The sequence below is a fragment of the Panthera uncia genome (genome assembly GCF_023721935.1).
Source record: "Panthera uncia isolate 11264 chromosome B3 unlocalized genomic scaffold, Puncia_PCG_1.0 HiC_scaffold_1, whole genome shotgun sequence".
Classification (NCBI taxonomy): Eukaryota; Metazoa; Chordata; class Mammalia; order Carnivora; family Felidae; genus Panthera; species Panthera uncia.
In genome coordinates this window covers 47547134-47571692 of record NW_026057582.1, presented here as the reverse complement: position 1 = coordinate 47571692, position 24559 = coordinate 47547134, and the positions used below count along the sequence as shown (strand labels likewise).

Genomic DNA, 24559 nt, shown 5'->3' with positions numbered 1-24559 from the left:
CGGACGCTTAACCGACTGCGCCACCCAGGCGCCTCAACAACACATTTTTTATAAAAAATTTTAAAATCATAATTTGTATGATTTTAAATCATGTATGGACATGTATGTATGCACATCAAATTAATTTTGGTTTGCAACACACATGCCCAAACAAGAAAAAACACATTGGAGAGGGGGGGATGTATTTTTAAAGTAAAGATATCATTAGTGAAACCTTTAAAATACTATATATATATAAAAAAATTTAGTTGTGTTTTCACAAGAAAGGAAGGGGTAAGGGATTTTAGTGTAAAGTACTCATCAAAGAGATTACCCCAAATATTGATATTTTACCTATTTGATTCCTCACCTTCCCCTCTTAGAATATATAGCTTTATTTTAAGAAGATTTTGCTTATGAATTATGACAGACTGCTGGATGTTTCATGACTCTCACCTAAATACAAGTTCAATGCCTACCCCAGGCATACTGTAGAGAAAAAGAAATACAGTATCTTTCAGGTATTAGACAAAACACTGATGTCAACAGATAGACAAGAAAATACACATTCATTTATTCAAACATTGACTATGACTTTATATCAAGAAAGCCAGTAAGCTACCCATTAATACTAAGTACGTGCATAATGGTGAATCAAAAGGGGACTCAGAGAAACAACATCTGCAGGTAGTAGATCTGGGCGTGAGACAGACGCTAGAGGCAAGATGCACCACAGGTAGGGTGAAGCCTAGAGAAGGCTGGAGCTGGGTTTGAGCTAATCAGCTGATCAAACCTTGTTAAAATGCAAATTCTCAGTCAGTCTGGGAGGAGGTCTAAAATTCTGCACTTAAGGGGCACCTGGGTGGCTCAGTCGGTTAAGCATCCAACTTCGGCTCGGGTCATGATCTCATAGTTCGTGAGTTCGAGCCCCGCGTCAGGCTCTGTGCTGACAGCTCAGAGCCTGGAGCCTGCTTCACATTCTGTGTCTCCCTCTCTCTCTGACCCTCTCCCGTTCATGCTCTGTCTTTCTCTGTCTCAAAAATAAACGTTTAAAAAAATTAAAAAAAGATAAATAAAACTCTGCACTTAAATTTTTTTTAAAACTTTTAACATTTATATTTGAGAGAGAGAGAGAGAGAGAGAGAGAGAGAGAGAGAGAGAGAAACAGAGCACAAGCAGGGGAGGGGCAGAGAGAGAGACACAGAATCCGAAGCAGGGTCCAGGCTCTGAGCTGTTAGCACACAGCCCGATGCAGGGCTTGAACCCACGAACTGTGATCATGACCTGAGCCAAAGTCAGATGCTCAACTGGCTGAGCCACCCAGATGCCCCTGAAGTTCTACATTAAAAAAAATGTTTTTAATGTTTATTTATTTTTGACAGAGAGGGAAACAGAGCATGAGTGGGGGAGGGGCAGAGAGAGAGGGAGAACAGAATCTGAAGCAGGCTCCAGGCTCTGAGCTGTCAGCTCCCCCGGGCTCGAACTCACGGACCTCGAGGTCATGACCTGAGCTGATGTAGGACACTCAACCGAATGAGCCACCCAGGCGCCCCTGAAATTCTGCATTTTTAACATGTGTCCTGGGGCTCCATCCATGGTGCAACCAGGAGCTATGTGGTGATACAAAGTCAGTAACTGCAACTCAGAATTTAGACTTCCGCTTATTCTAGTCGGAAGAGAATATCAAAAAATGAAGTAAAAATTTAACAAGGAAACAGCTGAATTTTAGCAGCTGATAAGCTGGTTAAGTTAGAGTCCATTAGCTTGTGTTGACAGCTAGAAACGCTACACAAATAAATGAACATATCCACAAAGGATCAAAACATCCTGACTTACAAAACACTTTATGCTGCATTTAGGCAAGGGCAGGCTGGGGGTTTTCAAACACTGGTCAGTGTGAACACTGCTTCCTGTAACAGGAAGAAACCTCATTTCAGCACTGGAGATGGTTGTAAAACCCACCTGAAGGCATTAAACAAAATGGGACAATGAGGCAGAAACAGCTTTCCTCAAAAATCTGTGTATAGGAGAGCTGACAATGTATCTTCTGCTGAGAAATGCAGCAGGATCATATCGTTTTGCCCTCAAGCAGCGTGAAATGCTCTCGGAACAGATGAACTCTGGGCTCGTCACCACTGGCCCACTGCTGAGAAAGTCAGAGGCTGCATTTGCTCTTTTGAGAGAATATGAGGTGACAAGGCACCAGTCAGCAGATTACTCGTAATGCCATCAAATGTCGGTCTTTTTAATTTTTCCCTGAATAATGGCTGATTTCAACTCCACTGGGTTAACAAGTTATGTAAGAAGACAGAACTCCTAGCTTGCTGTTCTTTGTCTCGAACCTCTTCCTGATTTGGTAAGGAACCGGTTAATTATTCCCTCAATTTCACAAATCTTGTTTTTAGGGTAAATTGGCCAACATTTCATAAGCACAGGCTGGTCTGAACAGATCAGAGGAGAAAAGGGGAACTGTGGCCACCACCCCCACTAAACCCTCAGAAGCTGCAGAATGGTGATAAACCTCTTCTCTACCTTGCTTTCTTCCAATGAATCAACAAACTGGTCTGTAAATTTAGACTTCCATGTAGCCAGTGACCCCTGAACGCACCGACATGCTGAGTCATGTGGAGGGCAGGGGCAAGATAGAAGAGCTTTCATTTACATCCAAGTGGGCTGCTGGATCCGAACACGTGGGATCAAAGAGAGCGGAGACAAAGAAAGTGTGGGTCTGTGGAGGAAGGAGCGGTGCTCCTGTCAGGGGGTGGGGTGGTGAGGAGGGGGCACAGCCTCGACTTGGCATCTTCCTAGAGGAATGGCGCAATGGCTTCTGTGTTCCAGCCAGCATGGGAGCAGAGGTCAGCTCAGGGAGCTCTGTTAGTGACTGAACTGTAAGAAAGGCTTTCCCCGTCGACTGGGACACATGGGACATGAAGAACTAGTGAGCCAACAAACTTTGTTTTCTGATGGTACAACAAATTGAAAACTGTTTATGGGGGCACCACAAATTCAACAGTGGTAACTAGAATCTTGCTGGGCAATGTGAATTGTGCGAGAGAGAGAAGGGTTGATTCAACTCTGAGATACCTACTGTGAGCACCTTTCTACTCTGAGCTTTGGTATGGGACTGTTAAACTTTAATGTGAGGCTGTTCCAATTGTCTTTCCCTCCTTCCTCCCAGGGGCCAATTATTTTCATTCAAGACTATTACTGATAAAGTTTCAATGATCCCCATTAGAGTCTAAGGTAAGTCAAGAATTTTGGCAATAAAATTACTTTCCTGGGGTTTCTGGGTGGCTTGGGTGGTTGAGCGTGTCTGACTCTTGATTTGGCTCAGGTCATGATCCCAGGGTTGTGGGACAGTCCCTCTAGGGTCTCCACACTGAGCATGGAGCCTGCTGAAGATTTCTTTCTCTGTCTGTCTCTCTCTCTCCCTCAGCTCCTCTCCCCTGCTCTTGTACTTTCTTTCTCTTTCTAAAATAAAAATAAATCAATAAATCAAATTATTTTCTTTAGGGTATTCACAATGAACACTTTAGTACTGCAAATGTTCCTTGAAGAGACTTCAAAAACTAGAAGTTCATTAACCTTTAAAAATCTTCCCAGTGTGTGCCATTTTCTTCAGCCTTCTCCACTGCAGGAGCAATGATGTAGCTGATGTGTGTGGGGGCATGCCCATACCTTCAAAAGATAGGCTTTCCTGGAAGATACTTTTTTTTTTAATAGAAATAGCTTCTTTTTTAATGGTACGATGTATTTTATGTTTGCCCTTTAAAATCCCATCACAGTAAACAATGGATATGGTAAATATGAGTTTTTCTGACTCAGTTTCAAGTCATAGTGAGAGTAGTGATGATGGCTAGCAAGGTCAGCTTTGGAGACTTGCAAAAGTCATGTAGTGTCTCTTTCTCATGAACACTAGAAATATAAGCTTCCTGGATCTGACAGGAGAGAAAGGGAACGTGTCCTAGAATAAAGGCCATTTAAAAGTAGCAAAGGTACATTGAAAAGGGCATCTTTTGGGATGAGCACTGGGTGTTGTATGGAAACTAATTTGACAATAAATTTCATATAATAAAAAAAAAAAGAACACCTAATAAAAACTTAAAAAAAAAAGTAGCAAAGGTAGTAGGTATGGTTTTAAAACAGTGAACTTACATAAAATCCTGGGGAAAAGGCACTTGAAGAAAAATTGAGACTGATGTGCTGAGTTTCTCTTAAATTGTTCACAGAACAGTAAAGAGGTAAGAAAGGAAATCCTTATTCTGAGGTATAATACATGCTACACATACTTTCAAAGACTGAGACTGGATACTATGTATTGTTTGGTCGGGTTGTATCAAAATGTTGGTCACGCTAGAAATGCCTGTTAAACTAGGCTTCTCACAGTGTAACTCTAGATTACTTCACTGTGGAAGGGAGCCTATTATTTTGTTTTCTAACTTTTATGATTATAAAATTACACACGTCTTGTGAAATATGAGTCATATTGAAGAGCGAATGTAGGATACTAAAAGTGACCTGTAATCGTATCTCCCAGAGATAATCACTGTTGAAGCTTTGATGTATTTTTTCCTAGTATTTTTTCTTTATCTTTTTGGCTTCTTTTGAAAATCCATGATTCCACACCTCCTTTTTTCAACTAACATAAATAATCTCCCATTTTATTAAAATTAATCAAAATATATTAATAACTATATTAATATTATACAATACCACAATTTGTTAAATTATCCTCTTTTTCTTAGGCAAAATTATCACTTTTTTGAGTGCCTATTTGTGTGCCAGACATTGTAGATATCTTCATAATAGTTTCATGAAGCTGGTATCTCCATTTTATAGGTGAGAAAACTGAGGATCAGAGAGGTCAGGGAACCTAATCAAAGCAACACAACTCATAAGTGTAATGAGTAGCAATTAGGCTCAGATTAGAAATTAGATCTCAGTTATGGCCTTAATGGTTTTTTTCTACACAATGCTGCCTCCTAATTCCTTTAGGGATAGCTAAGGGGCGCCTGGGTAGCTCAGTCGGTTGAGTGACCGACTTTGGCTCAGGTCATGATCTCACGGTTTTTGAGTTTGAGCCCCTCATTGGGCTCTGTACTGACAGCTCAGAGCCTGGAGCTTGCTTCAGATTCTGTGTATCCTGCTTGTGCTCCGTCTCTCTCTCTCTTGAAAATAAATAAAACATTAAAAAAAATTATTTAGGGACAGCTAAGATACACTGGTCCTTAACAAAATTTGGAAGTGTGTCTTTCAGTATGTTCCCAATAGTCTCCTTCTGAGACTTTTTCCTTGGTGCATTCTCTCCTCACATGCAAACCTTTTAGTTCCTTCTTCCTTGGCTCAGAGTGTCAAAATACTGAGGGAGGGAGAGAGAATGGTGCTGACACTAAGCTTATTCTCATCCTTCCTCTCCCCTGGGATTAGCTCCAGCTGAGGTCCCCCCCATCCAACTCTGAGCACTCCGTCCTCAGACTGACTCATGGAAGTGTGGGAGGGGCTCCAAGAATGTGGGCTTTTTGAATTTAGTGAAATTCAGCATCTTTTTGTCAATGATGTGCGTGTAGGGAAAAGATAGGGAGAGAGAAAGCCTAAATCACACTTAGCATCAGAAAGACCGTCCACACCAGGGCTGATTGTAGGCTCAAAGAATTACCAAAGATAAAAGAAACTAGCACCCAAGAATCCAGTTTAGTTATATAAAAATCAAATGAGAGTCATTTGTATGGACTATTTGTGCAAATATCTGTGGAGCACTATAATTATATGTATTAAATATGTGCCAGATTTATTTGATTTAATAGTTATAAAATTGCCTGCTTGCATCTTATAAAAAATTAGAACAATGAACTCATCTATCTTATATGATAAACATATTAAGGAGGGCAAGACTGAGTGTAGAGAAAATCTGGGGATACAGACCCATGTTTGCCAGCAGTGTGATCTGAGGTAATGCTACTTAAGAGTCTCAGTTTTCTCGGGGCAACTGGGTGGCTGAGTCGGTTAAGCACCTGACTCTTGATTTTGGCTCAGGTCATGATCTCATGGTTTGTGAGTTGGAATCCTGTGTGGGGCTCTGTGCTGACAATGAGGAGCCTGCTTGGGATTCTCTCTCTCTCTCTGCTCCCACCCTGCCCCTCCCCTCTGCTCCCCCCCCCACCTCGCTCTCTCTCAAAATCAATAAACATTAAAAAAAAAAAGTCTGTTTCCTCACCTATAAAATGGGAACATGCTTCCTACCATCAAGAATTATAGGGGAAGATCATAAGTCAAAAAATGTATTCCTCCATCTTGCATGCTGCAGAGAATAGACATCGTACGTTGTAGGTGGTCCACACTCAGGTGTCAATGATAAATATTTTCAGAGTATTCTCATGAGTCAGGTACTATGTGAGGTGCTTATGGATCTGGTGCTGAATGATATTGGTAGGCTCTCTGCTCTTAGGGAACTCACATCCCAAAGGGGGAAGACTGATAGTTTTCAGTGATGTCAATTAAATGCCAGAGAAATTAGTAAAGCTTTATATTAACTGTACATTATAAATCACCCAGAATACTATGAAGGAGAAGTATTTTTAATAACAAAATTTTGAAAGATGGCTCACATACCTGCCATCCATCTCGGATCTTCTGATTAAAGATTCCATATTCGTATCGGATGCCATATCCATAGGCTGCAAGTCCCAAGGTTGCCATGGAATCCAAGAAGCAGGCTAAATTAAAGAGAACACAGGCAAAAAACAGAGTCATCAAGGTTAGTCCAAATTTCATCTTTCTTTAAAAAACACGGCAGCCAAAAGACATTTTCTCTAAAACACATTTGTATTTAAAAGCACAGAGACAGCTGTGGAGTGGGTATTCAATTTTTTAAAAATAACATTTTAAAATTGTTGGCATTTTTTTTTAGAACAGATAAAGAAGATGGCCTGCCTTAGATATATCCATTATTGTGTCTGTCACTCACACTACCCTTTCTAAGGGAAGCTGTCTCTACGGCCCCTACTTGAAAAGATGGCCCTAGGAGAGTATAATTTACATGTTACCATCTAAACAACTAGCTGGACATCTGTGGTAGCCTCTCTTTCTGGCTACTGGAATTCCAATGTTGTTCAGATATCAGGTGGCCATATGCTTCAGGGAGGCTGGGCCAGGAAATGAATCTTGCTTTGGTCTAAGCTTCTAAGCCAATCATGGGCACACAATGACCTACAATCTAAGGAGAGGTGCTAGGAAATCTGCAAGATGCAGTGAAAGATTTCTTTGCCCCTGCCATTTATTTTTTTATTTTTTTTTCCATGAGAGGAAAGCCAAAAGAACCACAAAGATCTGACAGAATCATGCTGTTGAACTAATCTTGGGACGGCCCAACTCCTGGAGTCCTTGTTTACTGACAACACATGTCCTTGTTGGTTGAACAAATTTTTGCTAGATTTTCTGTTACTTGTGGCTAAGAACATTAATGACAGAACCTCCGATCCAAAGCAGCCAATCAAAAGACTGAGTAGGGATCTATGTTGTGGCCAGGAGCAACCTGGGGGGTTACACTAATCTGATTGTCCCTCTCAGGAATTTGAACTGAGAAATATACAGAGAATGAGGAAATGTACAATAGGCTCTAAAACCTTTTGAAAAGAACATTTGTAGATCAAACAGAAATGGACTGAGTTAGGGTCATGCTGGGGCCCTAAAATGGAGAATCCACAAAAGCCAACAGCCAACGCCTTCAAGTTACTGTAACATCACAGTGGTCTTCTAGTCCCTATGTTCATGTAGCCTGACTCTCCCCCAGTTTCTGCTCTCTCAGAGCTGTGGCCACTTGTCTTTTCCTGGGTCACTCTCAAATTATTCTTAGAGCTTGACCAGAATGGGGTCCCAACCTTTTCAGTCAGGTAAAAATGAGGCTATCTAATGAGAATTACTCAAGCCTCATTCACCACTTCATTCTTTGACCTTACATCCTTATCAGGAGCTAGGTCATTAATGTCAGGCACAGAGTGGGGTTAACTCAGCCAACAAATAGGCCTGGGGCTTTACATGAAAGGCAGGCTGGTTGTCATTCTTAGATGAATATGCCACTGGTTCTGCTGGTCTTCCTATAGCCCCATGGAAAGCCTACTAAATTGTCCAATGGTTGACTTTATAAGGTAGTAAGTATCTCTAATACTAATAGCAGTATTAACGAACACTGCAACTAATGTAGTAAGGATTAAATGCTGCAAAATACACACAAATGGATTTCCCATAATTTGAAAGTGTGTGTAAAATTAAGAGTAAAATCATTTCGAAAAAGAAGAAATGGATTATTTTTCATAGAGCACAATCTGATACATACATGTATGATGGTACATTTCTATTACTCAATTTAAATTTCACATGTACATTGTATGTTAATTATACTAGAATTAAAATAAAAAAATAAGCAGTGACTGGGTGGCTCAGTCAGTTAAGCATCCGACTCTCGTTTTTGGCTCAGGTCATGATCACATGGTTCATGAGATCAAGCCCTGCGTCAGGCTCTGCGCTGACAGCGTAGAGCCTGTTTGGGATTCTCTCTCTCCCTCTCTCTCTGCCCCTCCTCGACTCTCTTTCTCTTGCAAATATAAATAAACATTAAAAAAATAAAAAAATAAATTTCACAATACAACCTCATTGTAAAAAAACATTGAAACATTACAGATGGCATCAGTACCCTCTATTTTGCACTCTTCTCTAGGAAAGATCAGAGGGAATATTTCAAACTCCAGACTTTTTTCCCTATGAATTTATACATATACTTACAGAAAATATTTATTTTTTTAGTGTTTATTTATTTTTGAGAAAGAGAGAGAGAGAGAGAGAGAATCCCAAGCAGTCTCTGTACTGTCAACACAGAGCCAGATAAGGGGCTTGAACTCAAGAACCATTAAGATCAGATGACCTGAGCTGAAATCAAGAGTCAGGAGCTTAACCAACTAAGCCACCCAGGTGCCCCAGAAAATATTTAATTTTTAAAAAACATAAATAGTATCACACTGTGTTACTTTTAATGTCACTTGGGGTTTTTTTCCTTCCCCCTGAGAGGTCTACCCAGAGAAGTATATACAGATCAATTTTACTGTTTTTATTTTTTACTGTAATATTTTTACTGTGTGTGTGTTTTTTTTTTTTTTACTGCAATGTACATGTTCTAATACTTACTCTTATATCAATGGACATTAGGTTATTTCTAATATTTTGCCTTAATAAACAATACCGTAATAATTTTTTCACATGCCTCCTTGTGTACCTGTTTGAGCATATCTTTAGAGTAAATATCAGGAAGTTGAATTGCTTGGTCATAGGGAAGCATATCTTTAATTTAATGGAGTTAGTATTTTTTTAAATGTTTTCTTTTACATTCGTTGAAAAAGCATTTCCTAGATAAAGCACTCAAATTGCGTCCAAACAAAAAAAAAAGATATTAATGAACTAAATCATACCAAAAATATAACAAGTGTATCACTGCCTACTAGTCAGTCAAAAAGCGAACTGTCAGGTGCATAAGACAACAACACGATGGTTAAACAACTGAGGTCATACCTCCCAAGTATGGGATTCAAGCAGCTATGGACAAATAACTGTGAAGTAAAGGGTCCGCTTTGGAAACCCTTCAGCGCACAGGAAGGAGCTGGTTAACTTTGGGGTTTTAAGCAATGTCTCCAAGGGGTTTAAGCAATGTCTCTTTTGTTCAAGTTCCCTTCTCTACTATTTGTGTAGAACTGATCAAACCATAGTGCAAACTCAAAAACAAATCCATCTATAACCAGCTCACACCTTGCACTCCTCCTACAGGGCCTTTCTGGTTCCTGTAAGCATGGTCTAAGGTACGCAGCATCTGAGAAGCCACTGACTGTCCAGACAACAGAACACACTCACCACGTCACTTACCAGCAAGCCTCCCAAGACCACCATTGCCAAGCCCGGCATCTTCTTCAATTTCTTCTAGCTCCTCCATATCCAATCCAAGCTAGTGATGAAAGGAAAACACACTGGATGCAGATACAAATGCAGGCCATTTCAGAAAGCATAGTCATTTCCTAAAGCTCTGGGTCAGGCACCTGGGTCATCTGTGTACTCCATTCTGTGGGCACCCTCACAGAGTATTCTGGCATCAGATGCCCGCTGCAGATGGTGGCGACCGCAGATGCATACCACACAAGATGGCACAGCAACAGCTCGGGGAGGAGGGGAGGCTCCAAATGTCCATTTCTGGCTCTGTTACTTCTTAGCTACCTGACTCTGGGCAAAGTAACTCTCCTTATACTTCTCTTATTTCAAAAACGAGGACAGGGCCCCCGGGTGGCTCAGCCAGTTAAGCGTCTGACTCTTGATTTTGGCTCAGGTCACCATCTTGTGGTGCGTGAGATCGAGCTCCACGTTGGGCTCTGCACTGAGTGTGGGGCCTGCTTGGGATTCTCTCTCTCCCTCTCTCTCTGCCCCTCGCCCCTCATGCGGATGCATCCTCTCTCTCTCACGCAATAAATAAATAAACATTTTAAAAAATAAAAAATGAGGATAATAGTATCTGCCTCATTTAGGGCTGCCATGAATTAAATGGGAGTATACAAAGCATTTAGAATTACCTTGAACAGATATTTCTCAATAAATATTAGCTACCCCTCATTTTTAAAATTATTTTTTTGTGTGTGCTAAGAGGTAAAACCTCAGGAATGGTCCAGTGCCACTCTGATACTAACTGGGCTGAAGGACTTTGAAAACTATCAAAAAGTATGAGGTCAGACCTTCTGGGATGAACTAAAGTTCATCTTTTCGTGACCAGAATATATTTACTCAGTAGGGTCAATGGTTGTTAACCCAAAACCAGTTACTGAGTCACTGCTCAGGAGACCTGGGGTCAGATAGCAGTCAGGGAAACAGCCCTGTGGGCCAACTGGTAAGGGCCAAAATCCTCTACTTCTTTCTGTGGTGCGTAAGGGACTATGGGAGGCCAATGAGCCTCTGTGACGCTGGTGATAGATGGAACTGGTTCCCAACCAGCTCCCTGACCCAGAGCATTTGGTGTGCACAGCCAGAGGCCACTGTCATCAGCATGGACTCGTGTCAGAATTGTGCAGCCCTGGAGATGACTCTAGACCGTTTATCTTGCAACGAGGAAACTGACAGATAAATTAAATGACCTCTTCTATGTTGACTAGATAGTAACCTAGCCCATGCTTGGCTAATACTGGTTTGTTGTGAAAAGGACTGTATTCTTAGCTAAAAGTGATGCAATCCACAAAATCCAGAATTATTTAAAATGGAAACATAATTAAACATATTTACAAACATCCATAAAAATTAAAAGCATGAAGTTGATGCCCAGGTTTTCATGGAGCCACCTACTTGGATCCCCACCTTTATCCCAAAAGTGGCTTTCTCACACCAGTGTCAATAACTAAATCTTCTCAGAATTCAAGAATGGCTTTGTCTGTTTACTGTTGAAGAGGTTTTCAAATTTGCTCCCTGGTGACTAGAGTTTACTGGGGTCCTTGTGCAAGCCAACAACACAATGGTTAAGCAACTCAGGTAATACCACACAAATATGTGACTTGAGTAGCTGTGAACAAATAACAGTGAAATAAAGGAGAGGCCACTTTGGAAAAAACCTTTCTCGGTGCTAACGTCAACATTCAGGATGTTTTCAATTCTCAAAATGTAAATCTAAAGTAGGCTGTAAACCTTGAGTAGCTTGACAGGGGTTACTTTACCCACCTGCTTATGCAAGGGCGGGGAGGTATATTATTTTCGCCTGCTATCAGGGGACGCAAAGAAAGGGAAACAGGGGAGCTGCAATGATTCTTTCATAGAAAATACCTCTCGCACGTGAAGGAAAACAGTCCTTAGTGACAGCAGCTGGCCACATGAGACAATCCCATGCTAAGGAAAAGGAGTGGTTTGAACAATCTCTCATTTAGAACGTGTCTTTGCAAATACACATTTCTCCTTTCAATCACATGAAAAGGATTAAAAACTGTTTGTTTTTTAGCGTGGAGATCCCTGAGGCTCTGGGGAGAAACAGTTAAATACATTCATGAAAACAAATTAGCATATTGAGTTTCAGACCTCAAGCTCTTCATTTAAGGAGGAAGTGTATTTTACATCTCATTAAGCAATAAAGCAAGTATGTCAATGCAATTTTAAAAACCTATTATTTATACATGTTGCCTTGATGTATGAATAATAGGCAAACTTTGATCATTTTTAAAAGTAGACACGAAGGGCTCAGTTGGTGGAGCGTGTGTGTGACGCTTGATCTCAGGGTTGTGTGTTTGAGCCCCACAGTGGTGTAGAGATTACTCAAAAATAAATTCTTTAAAAAAAAAAAAGTAGATAGGAGCCCAAAGTAAAACTTGTGATTCTGATAGCAGGGGCTCAGGTACTTTTAAAAGGCTTGTTCAGATGCTGATTCTTAACATGTAATTTGTAATGTGTCAACTGATTGCAAAAGAAAATTCTCATGAGGCAAAACCAGTTCTCTTTGTTTCTCTTAAACCAGAGATCTCCACTAGTTTATATTTCTAATTGTAATAGCCACAGATAAAGAAACAACTTTTCACTTTTTTTTTTTTTTTTTTGGTGCTATGCTCCCAAGTTTCCTGAACTGAACTTGAAATTTAAGGGGAGAGAAGCAAAGATATATGGAGACAATGTACCTGGTAAATGGCCTCATCACAGGCATTTTGCAGGCCAAGGTTGATCATGGTGTTCTGTAATGTTCGGCCCATATAAAATTCCAAAGAGAGGTAATAAACTCTCTGAAAACAAAGAGAGGTCATGTTAATGCTAGAAGGCCAACCTTACTTGTCAACATAAAAGCACAAAAGGTCACCAATAAGAAACAAACAGACAAGACTACTTTAATACAAATTCAAATGAGACTCTTATAGAGGTATGAAGCGCTAAATAAAAGCATAACTGACAACTGGCTTTGAGAAAAACCATTTTATACCCTATTTTTGGCAAAGTAGTTTCTATGCCTAGGGAGAAAAAAAGCAAACTCATCCAACTAATCAGATTCAGTGTTTTGTGTGTGTGTGTGTGTGTGTGTGTGTGTGTGTGTGTGTTTCCTTCCTGTTCATAAACCTCATAAATTAAGCTATGTTTTGGACAGAAGTCAGACTGCCACAGCTCATCAATCATTTGTAAAATACTTATAGGATGAGAGTCAGGTGGGGTTGACTGTTAGCATCTCGACTCATCCAAGAAACGTAAAGATTAACTCCTTCAAGATACACCCAAAGGCTAGACTATAGCCACTTTGACCACTGCAAGTAACACTGCGATTAATTATTTTAGGATACAATTATTCTTGAAAGGCTATGATCTGGCAATAACAAAAGATTACCTCAGGTTTATTGGGGTTTGTTCTTGATGAGGTGGGGAATTTCTCTAGCGACTTAGAAACTGTTGGCCTTTGACAGAAAGCCAGGTAAATACTATTTGAGCTGAATGTGAAAGGTGCAAAGGTCAGAGTTGCCTGAAACCTTTCAAAGTACAAGCGCAATTTACTAATTAAAAAAAGAGAGGAAGATCAGTGAATAACTTCATCATCCCCTTTTACGATGCCTTACTTTCCATATCAGTTCCCCTTTTCTTTTTGGCCAAACGCAAAACAACAAACATCTATAAATGCATCACTATAAAGCACTGCAAATTTTAGGAATTCTTTCATTTCCAGACAGGAAGAAGCAGAAAGAAAGTATTTGGTCAACCTGAAAACATAAAAAGAATATACTTCAACATAACAGATTTTTATTATAATATTTAACTCATTAGTTACACACATATATTTAGAATAAAATACTGTATGAAAATTTCAACTTAGAAATTTCACTTTTTGCCACTTTCATTTAATGAAACAATTGGCTTTTAAGTGTTCCCACGGATAGTCAATATCCATATCTTCGTGGGTAGTATAATGCGATCTTCCAGAGTATATCATCATTATTTTTATCCCAGTGGTCTGAATATCTATAAAGCTGTTATTAGCTTATTAGATGCCTCTGTGTGAGTTGGGAAAAGGTATCTTTCCTGAGGCAGACACACACCAAAGAGGTGCATGGTGTCACTCACCCCCACGGATGTCCATGAGGCTAGTATAGCACAGGAAAGAACGCCTCAAGCCACACGTATCATTTGCATAATGTCAGTGCAGTTTTCCCCATTCTTCCCTGTACATTCATTATTTCAATAAAACCACAATGTATTATTGCTTTTCACATTTTAGTGATGTATAAAAAGCTTGTTTGCAATTGTGAGGTCACACCTGCAGATGACTACATGTGTTCACTTTCTTTGCTTCCCTTTTAATGAATTAGCATGGACTTAAGACATTTCAAGACATTTCAAGGTCTTCCTAAAAAAATGTTGTTGCTTAAAGTAATTGAAAAAGCACCTCATTATATGACAGACTTTACAAGCACATGAATTTAAAGTGATTTCCTGTTTTCTCATAAATAACTTTCGGCAGGGAGGAAACCTCATCTCCTATTTGGGGATATATGAGACCTTGAAAAATTGAACTCTCTCCAACCTGAGTCAGTGGTCTCTGAACACTTAAAACATACTCCTGGTAGTAAAATATTTGAACATCTCCAACACACCTTAAAAACTGGGTACAGGGGCGCCTGGGTGGCGCAGTCGGTTAAGCGTCCGACTTCAGCCAGGTCACGATCTCACGGTCCGTGAGTTCGAGCCCCGCGTCAGGCTCTGGGCTGATGGCTCGGAGCCTGGAGCCTGTTTCCGATTCTGTGTCTCCCTCTCTCTCTGCCCCTCCCCCGTTCATGCTCTGTCTCTCTCTGTCCCAAAAAAATGAATAAAAAATGTTGAAAAAAAAAAATTAAAAAAAAAAAAAAAAAAAAAAAAAAAAAAAAAAAAAAAAAAAAAAAACTGGGTACATGCACTACTGTTACTGACATTTTATGTATATATTACATAAAGTGGACATTTTCAAAAGGCTTATAAAAAGACACAAGAACTAATATTTTAAAAATAATATTATTTTTATTTCTAGCATCAATCAGAGGAGCCGGGTACTTCTGGGAAGACATATGAACAGGTGGCAACACAACTGACTTGCAGGACAGGTAAGAGTTGAGCGTGGAGACACGTGGAGGGAAGGGCAATCGCACATGACAGGTGCACTGTGGGCAGAGGCCCAGAAGTGGGGAGTACAGGGCAGGGACAGGGACAGAAGATTGGTTTGGTGGGAAAGCAAGGTAGGTCCAGGAGAATAATGGGAGATAGGATAGGAGGGACAGATTCATCTGGACTGAGAAGGACCTTAAATGCATGACTGTGACAGGCAGTGGGGGCCATGATATCTGAACAGAGGGCAACATGTGTTCCTTTAGGAAGCTTAATTGGGCTACAGTGCCCAGAGGGAGATGGGATTGCATACCTAGATGCCTCCAGGAGCCAGGCAGGGAAAATAAATGTGTAATGGAAGTCACATGAAACAATGAGGACTCCTGGGCCAAGAACTGGGGTGTGTGTGTCCTGCTCGAAGGCACTGAAAATTTAACTGCTTACAGTTGTCTCGCTGGCCAAACAAAACACAGTGTCTAGCCACATTCAGCCACACACTGCCAGCTTTACCACTCAGTGGAAAGCAAGGTAACCGCTCAGAAGTCTACTTCATACACCAGGAGCCTGGGCCTCAAGCTCAGAAAAGGGAGAATGCAGGGGAGTGGGTAATTTCAAGAGGACCCACGGGAATCAGCAGAATTTGGCAACTTGTTGAATGAAGAATCTAGGAGAAGATCAAAGGTGAGTCTACAGCGTTGTGTCTGGGTGACTGCCAGGAGGGCAATGCCATTAAATTAGAAACAGAAGATAGGTCAGGATTGGGTGGGGGTGGGGGGGGTGATGATTTGAGTTTGAGGAAATAGGAAGAGATTTAAGTATGTATGTTCATTGAGCACTCAGAAATGTAGGAATGGAGTCTGAAAAGGAACTCAGGCTAGAGGTCCAGATTTGGGATTCATGTGCATGGTTCCCAGAGAGCAGGGGAGACGGGAGAGAAGCTTGGACACATTTACTGGCTCCATTCTCTGCTCTAATGAGGCCAGGGATCTCCTGTTTAGGGGAACTGTCACAAAGGAGATACTTTATTATTTTTGTTCATTTTATTTTAGAGAGCGTGAGCATGATTGGGTAGAAGGGCAAAGGAAGGGAGGGAGGGAGAGAGGAACAGGGAGAGAGGATGAATCTTAAGCAGGTTCCACGCTCAGCACGGAGCCTGACAAGGAGCTTGATCCCACAACTCTGGGATCATGACCTGAGCCAAAATCAAGAGTCAGATGCTCAACCGAGCCACCCGGGAACCCCTGAGGAGACAGTTTATTAACACGTGTGGAATGAATCTTGTTTGCTGTTGTATCCCCAGTGTATCATTCTCAGAATACCCAGTGTATACCTGCACTCAGGGCCAGTGAAGAAACTAGCCAGAGGACAGAAGAACAATAAAGCCAGATAAGGCCACTGAAGGAGAAACATACAAGGTCAGTGTATTCTATGGTGCTAAAGGCTATGGAGGGGTGTGTGGGGGGTGGGGGTAAGGTTCTAAAATATGGCTCATTGCCTCACTCTCCAGCTTAAAAACTTATAAAAGTATTTTTAATGGGAAGTCCCAAGCTGCAGTCCCTTCTATGCAAATAAAAAGATACAATAAATAGAATACACAAAGTGCTTTCTAAGATTATATTTTAGCAGTTGCCACCTTTGGGTAGAGGCCTAGGCTTCTGGGGCACAGAAGCATTTGAAAGCTTTGTTACAGCTGCAGTTTCTTACTATGAGAATTTCTTTTGCTCATTGGTTCTTTGGAGTATTCTTTCTTTTCATGCTTTTACATATTGAAAATAGTCCTAATAAATGTTTATATGCATTTCCCACTGCCTCCTGGGTATATTCCACTTTCACCCTTTCCAAGATGCCTCCAGCCAGTCTTTCCAGTTTCCTCTCCAATACTTACTCACACCCACCTCGTTATGCACAACACAACACCTCTCCCTGCCAGGTTCCTTCCAACCTTGGCACCCCACCTTCCTAGGTTGGCCAGGTTGGCCTGGGTTGTCCCTCTGTGCGCCCGAAACCTCCCTAAGGACCCCTGCATTCCAGCCCCCGCGCAGTGGACAGGGGTAGTCTGTGAACACCAGCAGCTCCTCGGTAGGCCTCAGAGGCCAGAGCACGTCCTGGCCCTTTGCCTCCAGCCCGCAGGAAAACAAGGAAGTGCAGGAGCTCCACACCCCACTCACTGGTAGGAACTGCTGGGAGCCAGCGGGCAGAGCTCTGACTGCGGGGGCGGCACCCTTGCCCCTCCCTCCCCACCTCAGACGGGATGAGAAGCCCGGGTCATCCACGCATCCCCCAATCTAGCCCCTCCAAAGCCTCTAGGGGCAGCGAGGCACCTTCCTTCATCTCCTCTTTTCTGCCTCCTCTCCACGCCCCCCCACTCTCCCAGTTCACATTCCCCTTTCACGGCCAATTTGTCTCCCCTCTCTAAACATTAAACTTAGCCAAGGCAGCGCTTTTGTTCATTTTGTTCGGGGCCGCCTGGCCCAGAACTGTGCCTGGCGTGCAGGCAGGAGGCGCCCGAGACCTCCTATTAAACGCAGATGAGCAGAGACGTTCCAAAAAAGTTAGTGAAATAAGCGGGCAGCGAGGGTAACCTGGGCGGTCGCCCACTGGGCGGTCGCCGGAGCCCACGGGCGCGGCGGCTCGGGTGGGGCTGGTGCGCGGCGCCGCCGCACCCGGGTGGGGCTCTGGTGGAGTGGCGCAGTGCCGTCCCCTGCCTCCCGAACACGTCAAGCCCGGGCTTCTGGGGGCACTTCCCCGCGGGGGACGGGGGCAAGAACGGGGTGAAGAGGGTCACTCCGGGGGCTCCTCCCGCCGGGCCGGTACCTTGGGGCACTTCTCGTAGTAGTACTGCTGCGTGCGGATCCAGCGCCCCACCAGGTGGTCGCGCACCGTGTGCGCCAGCGCGAAGAAGTAGTCGCGGGGGGTGGCCACGTTGCGGTCCTTGACCAGCGTGAAGTGCAGGTGCCGGTTGAAGCCTTTCTTCAGCTCGGCCACGTTCTCCACGCCCACGATGCCGCGGATGCTGATCTGCCGCCGCTTCTCCTGGTCCGTCAGGGGCTTGGCCATGGCGGCGGCGGCGGGGGCTGAGCAGCTAGCGGGACTAGCGGCCTGGCGCCGGAGGCAGGACCGGCGGAGCGGGCTCCGCGCCGCGCGCCGCCGCTTTTGAGTCTGAAGAAAGTTTGGGGTCCGCCCCTGGGCGCGGCGCCGCCCCGGGTCCGGCCCGCCGGCCGCGGGGCGGAGGGAGGACCTGGCCCGCCCTGGACTCCGCGGCCTCCGCGTCGGGGGCGTCGGGGGCGGGGCGCGCGCGGGACCCCTGCCGGCCAGAGTGTGCGCACCAGCCCTGCCGGGCTGGGGCGGGGTGGGGCCGGGGCCGGGGCGGGGGGCCGGGGGCGGGGCCGCGGCGGGGTGGGGCCGGGGCTGGGCTGAGCCCTCTGGGCGGTCCAGGGCGGGACCTCCGGCTGGTCACGTAGCCACTCGGCGGCTCGTTTCCGAATGCAGGAATCCGGGAGGACGGCAGGTGTCCTGTCAACCCACTGGAGATGCTCGGCTTTAGGAGGACGTCTGAAAGCACGTTGTCGGCAAACTTTTGTTTTACAGAAGTTTACCTGCTGTGTCGTCATTTCTCACCTGGAAGGGGTGCCACCAATAAGCATCTGAAGGGATCAGCACGCCTTTACTTCAGCTGTCCCGTCCCACTTGTCAGTCTGTGGCATTGCCCCACCTTGGATCCCAGACTTCAGAAGGAAATCCCAGGGTGCCTCTTTTGCTTTCAGCTAAAAGGACTCAAGGATTCGAATTTCTTGACTCCTCAGACCCACGTTTGCCCTGGCAAGAGCCCCCTACTGCTCATCTGTAGAGACAACTTAGTAAGAATCAGAAAGTCCTGCGTTGGACCTTTGGGCTGATGAGGCGGCAGGAGCTTTTACGTTAGGCCTCTTGTTTGAATTACCTTTTAGTTTTTAATTTTTTATTTAATTTTTTATTTTAGAGAGAGAGAGAGAGAGAGAGAGACACAGAATCCAAAGCAGGCTCCAGGCTCTGAGCTGTCAGCACAGAGCCTGAGGCAGGGCTGAAACTCAGGAACCTGGAGATCGTGACCTGAGCTGAAGTTGGAAGCTTAATCGACTGAGCCACCCAGGCACCCCTGAATTACCTTTTAAAGGAAGGTGGGGTGCAGTAGGGAGAAAAGAAAAGGGTCTATGTGTGGAAAGTGAAGGGATAACTCACTGAGCCAGTTGCCGTGTTAACAAGTTGCCCACAAAGCAGTCTGTGTTAATCTGTAGTACAGGCTGATCTTTGCACACTGTTTGCCTCCAGCTTGGGTGCTATTTGTGTGTGTGTGTGTGTGTGTGTGTGTGTGTGTGTGTAAGCCTTGGAAAAGGCAAACACGTGCTGTTTTAGGATGTCATCAGAGGCTTTTGCTTCTTCAACAAAGGGTGGTGTTAATCTATCAGACTCTATCAGAAACAGTCCATTGCCAGAATTGCCAGCAATGACTTGTGCTATTCCTGCTGCTCAACTACCGGTCCCCCGCGGGTGCTATGATGAAATGGCACTTGTGAATACCTGAACAAACTGTCCGGACCTCACAGGACAAGTATAAGTTGCCCATTGTCAGAAACGAACGTTGGGAAAGTGAGTTAATCCACGTCTTCAGAGAAGCAGATGCTAAGACATGATTAAACGTGCAAAGATTTTATCAGGGCAAATGCCTGTGGGAGAGAAAACGTAGAAGGAGCCAAGTTAGCCTGGGAGAGTATCAGACTGTGAGGCTAGTTTGACCACCTCCCCCCACTCTGTACCACTGAAGGAGAGAGGGAGGGAAGAATGAGAAAGGACATCCCAGGCTGCCCTGAAGTCCTAGGAAGAACCAGCAAGGCCACAGGGCTGTTCTGGGGCCAAAGTCAACTGTCAGAGGTGGCCCTGTGCTCTCTGAGTCATCGGTGGGAGCATGCCCCGGAGGCATGGCCCCTGCACAAGCACAGCGAGGCTGTCCAGGAGGTCTGGGGCCCTTGCTCAGTTATGTTTTCTACAGTGGGAGGTCTCTGAGGCCCATTCTGGGGGCCACCACAGAAAGATTTTAGATAGACATAGATTAACAGTCAGTATGTTTCTAAATGGAGACGATTGTGTTGACATTCCACTTTCGGATTCATCAAAACTGCAGCCGGCGTTTCCTGAGGGCTCTGGCAAGGTGCTTAATGTGCATTCCCTCATTTAATCCTTTCACCTGCTCTGTGGGCAAGTTGTAGCTTTCTTCCCATTTTACAGATGAGGAAACCGAGGCTTAGGGAAAGTAAGCAGCTTGCTCAAGACCACTTGAATAAGGGGCTGAAGAGGTTTTCAGTTCTTTGCATGTTGTTTTCCCTCTTCTGAAACAGGGTTTGAGATCTATTTTATACACCTGAATTCTGACTGCCCTTCAGCTGACCTACTTACCCCATCCATGTGGTTTGCTTAGTACTGTTCTCTGGCCTTTTCACCTACTTCTAATCAGTTTTGAAATTCAGGGATATGTCAGAAGTCCAAAGTGACCCTGCAACAGGTCACTTGCACTCTGGGGATGGGCAGGATAAAGGTGAGCTGAGGTTCATGTTCACTGAGCTTATTTAAGTACATTCCACTCAGTATATTTAATGTATGAGTCTGTCAACCAAGGCTACTACCTAGGCTCTGCTGTTTTAAATATTTAGTAAGATGACTGAGAGCCCAGACTTATTATACTGTTGAATTCCCTTAGAATCTGTAGACAGCACGGCTGACCGAATTGCCATCTCTGTAATTGTCTGTGACTGTGACCATTCACTTGCTACCTGAATATATTTGGCTTATCCTGAAGCAAGTGAGTGTTTCTGGCACTTTCAGATCCTGTCATATTTGATTTGCTCATTAATACGGTAGTTTGGCTTGTTAGGTGTGGCCCAGTGGGAGTTCCCGAAAAGCCAGAAATATTTAACAATCTGTCTTCTCCCCATCCATCAAATCACTGATGGTCTTAATATGCCTGGTGTGGAATATGCGAGACTGGAGAATCACTTAGTGCCTCAATTTTGACTTCTGCCAAATAAGACTAAAGCTCTCTGTCCTGTTCACTCCACAAAATGGCTAAGCTCAAAAAAGGTATGCATGGAGAGATACTAGGCTATGTTAAAAGCATTCTTAAGATGTAAACTTTGGACTTGGGATTATGTTTGGAAATATTCATCAATATATTTTTTAATGTTTTTTTAAAATTTATTTTTGAAGGAGAGAGAGACAGAGGATGAGTGGGGGAGGAGCAGAGAGAGAGGGAGACACAGAAATTGAAGCAGGCTCCAGGCTCTATGCTGTCAGCACAGAGCCCGACGTGGGGCTTGAACTCATGAACTGTGAGATCATGACCTGAGCCGAAGTTGGTCGCTCAACTGACTGAGCCACCCAGGCGCCCCTATTCATCAATATTTAAAAAAATTATTTTTAATGTTTACTTTTGAGAGAGAGAGGCACACAGAGTGAGAGTGGGGGAGGGGCAGAGAGAGAGTGAGACACAGAATCCAAAGCAGGCTCCAGGCTCTGAGCTGTCAGCACAGAGCCCGACTCGGGGCTCGAGCCCACGGACTGTGAGATCATGACCTGAACCGAAGTCAGACGCTTAACTGACTGAGCCACCCAGGAGCCCCTACATTCGTCAATATTTCAATTTTCTCCTGGTAGTTTGCCTTTTCCCCATCTCCCTTGAGGAGCTGCTCTAGCACCTGTACTTATAAGCTCTGAGGAAAGACGTGAGCCTTCCTGGTTTGGGGGATGCATGAAGAGGAAGGGCTAAGGGCTGAGGAGACTGGGGCAGGAGTGAAAAGATGACATATCGGGTATGGGGGAGTAGAGACGTAACTGATCTTGCAGCAAGGAGCCTGGAGCCTGCTTTTCTGGGGAGACAGCAGAAAACCCAGGTAGTCTGAGTCTGTGAAAGCAGTCTGGGATGTTGCTCTGCTTTCTTGGAAGATCCAGGGAGGTAGCAGGGCCCCAGGGAGGATGTGGCTGCTCGGAGGCTTTCAGTGGTCCAGGCTTAGATGTGTTCACAAAGACTCTCCACCCACCAGGAGCCAGGCTGGAGACCTGTGCGAAGCTGATTCAGAGAATACGGGGCGGGGGGGGGGGGGGGGGGGAGGGGGGGCAGGGGGATGTCAAAGCCTGAGGCTTCCATCCCCCACCCCTTCCACTGGTGCCTTGGTCTCCAAATGAATGGACCAATTGACCGAGATCACATAGATGAAAAATAAAGCTGCATTTCTCATTTAACTGAGTTTATATACTGCTGTGTTTGCTTTAGCCTCTGGTATTATTCCTAACGCAACAATGCATGTTTCAGAAAAAGCTTTACCTTGTAATGGGAATGAATGAGAAGATTAATTCTGAGAAAATTTTGCAAAGAGATATGAACAAATCCTGACAAGTGAAGGGAAGTGAGAAATGGGCTAAGCACAGGGTTTCAGCAGATAATCATGATGCAACATGCCCTGGGGACAGCATCCCAGTAACCTTGGCTCAGGCCCTTTGTCATGTGCACACCTAGGTGAGCTCACATTTTGACTTACCCTTTGTGTGTGATTGATTAATTGTAAGCATTAACCAAATAAAACATAGACCGTAAGAAACTGTGGTTCCCTGAAAACCTCGTGGTTCTCCTGTACAAATATTATTGGGTTTTAGAATTTTGTTTCTTTAGAGGTTGATCTGAGAATCACCAACACCAGGTTCTCAAATGCCAGATATTTTAACATTTCTGAGCTGTGTAATTACCAACCTTTAAATCTCTATCAGTAAGGTGTTTAGATACTGAGGGCTTAAAACATGTAACAGAGAAAAATAGTTTCCTTTTCACTTGATATTTTCAAGGATGGGTTCTGGGAGTTGGGATGCTATATTGAAAGCTGTTCTCATACACGAATGCACGGCTTTTCTTTCTGCATTTCTTGTTGTCTTCTACGGATTGTAGTTCACAAAGCATAGTTTTGCATAGCATAATCTATCTCTGTTTTTCAAATTCAATATTTCTAATTTATTGTTTTATTAGAAAAATATTTAAGTGCCTACTGTGTATCCAGCACTGGGCTGGGCACTTGAGATACATCTACTGACTATAGAGTAGCCAGATGCATTGTTTCCCTGGTAGTCTGTTTTCTGGGAACTACCTTCCTCTCTTGATCTGCTTCTCACTCCTTTATATTTAAGAATAAGTCTGTATACTTATTGTGGGAGTGGTTATTGTACAACTGGATCCAGGTTGTACAACCATGACTACGGGACTCCCTTATGGTCATGTACCAGGTGAAGAAGGACCTGCAAGTATTGGCCAACTTGGAAAGTCAACAAAGTAATCATTGAATGAGCACCCACTGTATACAAGGTACGGTGTTCACGGCTAATGGTACAAAAAATCGAGGCCACAGTCTCTGCCTTACCAAGAACTTTAAACTATGTTAAGTTACCACAGTCACATGAAAATACAAGGCAGAACAATGCTAAAGGAAAAAATAAAATAGCCAGAACCTTAAGTGCTATCTAAGTTCACAGGAAGGAAAGAGCAACTTGTCTTTGTCTTGAGGTCAAATGACAGCAGCTCTTTCTCTTTCTTCCTGGAAGTTCTATCTCCTCTTCCACCCTCTTGAATGATAGTATCTTAGTCATGGAATCATAATACACTCCCAGTTTAAGATGAAAACATGAAGTTTCACCTCACTCATAATTTTCATGACAAACCATCTTTCACGTTTTTGAGGATAAGATTTAGTGCGAGAACTACAGAGACAGGCTCACACCAGCAGGTGGAGGAATGTGCCGTTTGAACTTGACCTCTCAGGTTACCCAGTGGTTCTGCAAAGGTTGAGATTGCAATTTTAATTACTGCCTTAGTTCTCTTTCTTTGTTCCAGATATTTCTGCACCAAATACCCTGAAAAAATACCCATATTCTGAAGAAGATAAATCAAAATTGATTATTTTCGTCACTGGGGCCAGAGCATAAAGTTTGTCCCTTTCAAAATCGGAGATGTAAAATATTGAAATCTAAAGAAACAATTTATTCTGAGACAGAATATTGGAAAAGTCTTAAAATTAAAAAAGAAAGCATGGGATCTTAACATTCTTTTTAAAAAAAAATTTTTTTTTTTTTAACATTTATTTATTTTTGAGACAGAGAGAGACAAAGCATGAACAGGGGAGGGTCAGAGAGAGAGGGAGACACAGAATCTGAAACAGGCTCCAGGCTCTGAGCAGTCAGCACAGAGCCCGACGTGAGGCTCAAACTCACATACCTCGAGATCGTGACCTGAGCTGAAGTCGGATGCTTAACCGACTGAGCCACCCAGGCGCCCCTAACATTCTTTTTTTAAAAAAAAATTTTTATGTTTACTTTTGAGAAAGAGAGAGAGAGTGCAAGCAGGGGAGGGGCAGAGAGACAGGGAGACACAGAATCTGAAGCAGGCTCCAGGCTCTGAGCTGTCAGC

General features: G+C 43.6%; 1 protein-coding gene across 1 annotated transcript in view; it reads right to left on the bottom strand.

Moving 5' to 3' along the window:
• Window positions 1–18337, bottom strand: part of PYGL (glycogen phosphorylase L) — a 44015-nt gene extending 25678 nt beyond the window's left edge. The window contains exons 1-4 of the mRNA XM_049612792.1: window positions 17899–18337; window positions 12651–12752; window positions 9886–9964; window positions 6589–6692 (exon numbers count right to left, since the gene is read on the bottom strand). Coding sequence (XP_049468749.1) covers window positions 6589–6692; window positions 9886–9964; window positions 12651–12752; window positions 17899–18141 — 528 coding nt within the window. The 5' untranslated portion in view covers window positions 18142–18337. The remainder of the gene's footprint in view (window positions 1–6588; window positions 6693–9885; window positions 9965–12650; window positions 12753–17898) is intronic.
• Between the last annotated feature and the right edge of the window lie 6222 nt (window positions 18338–24559).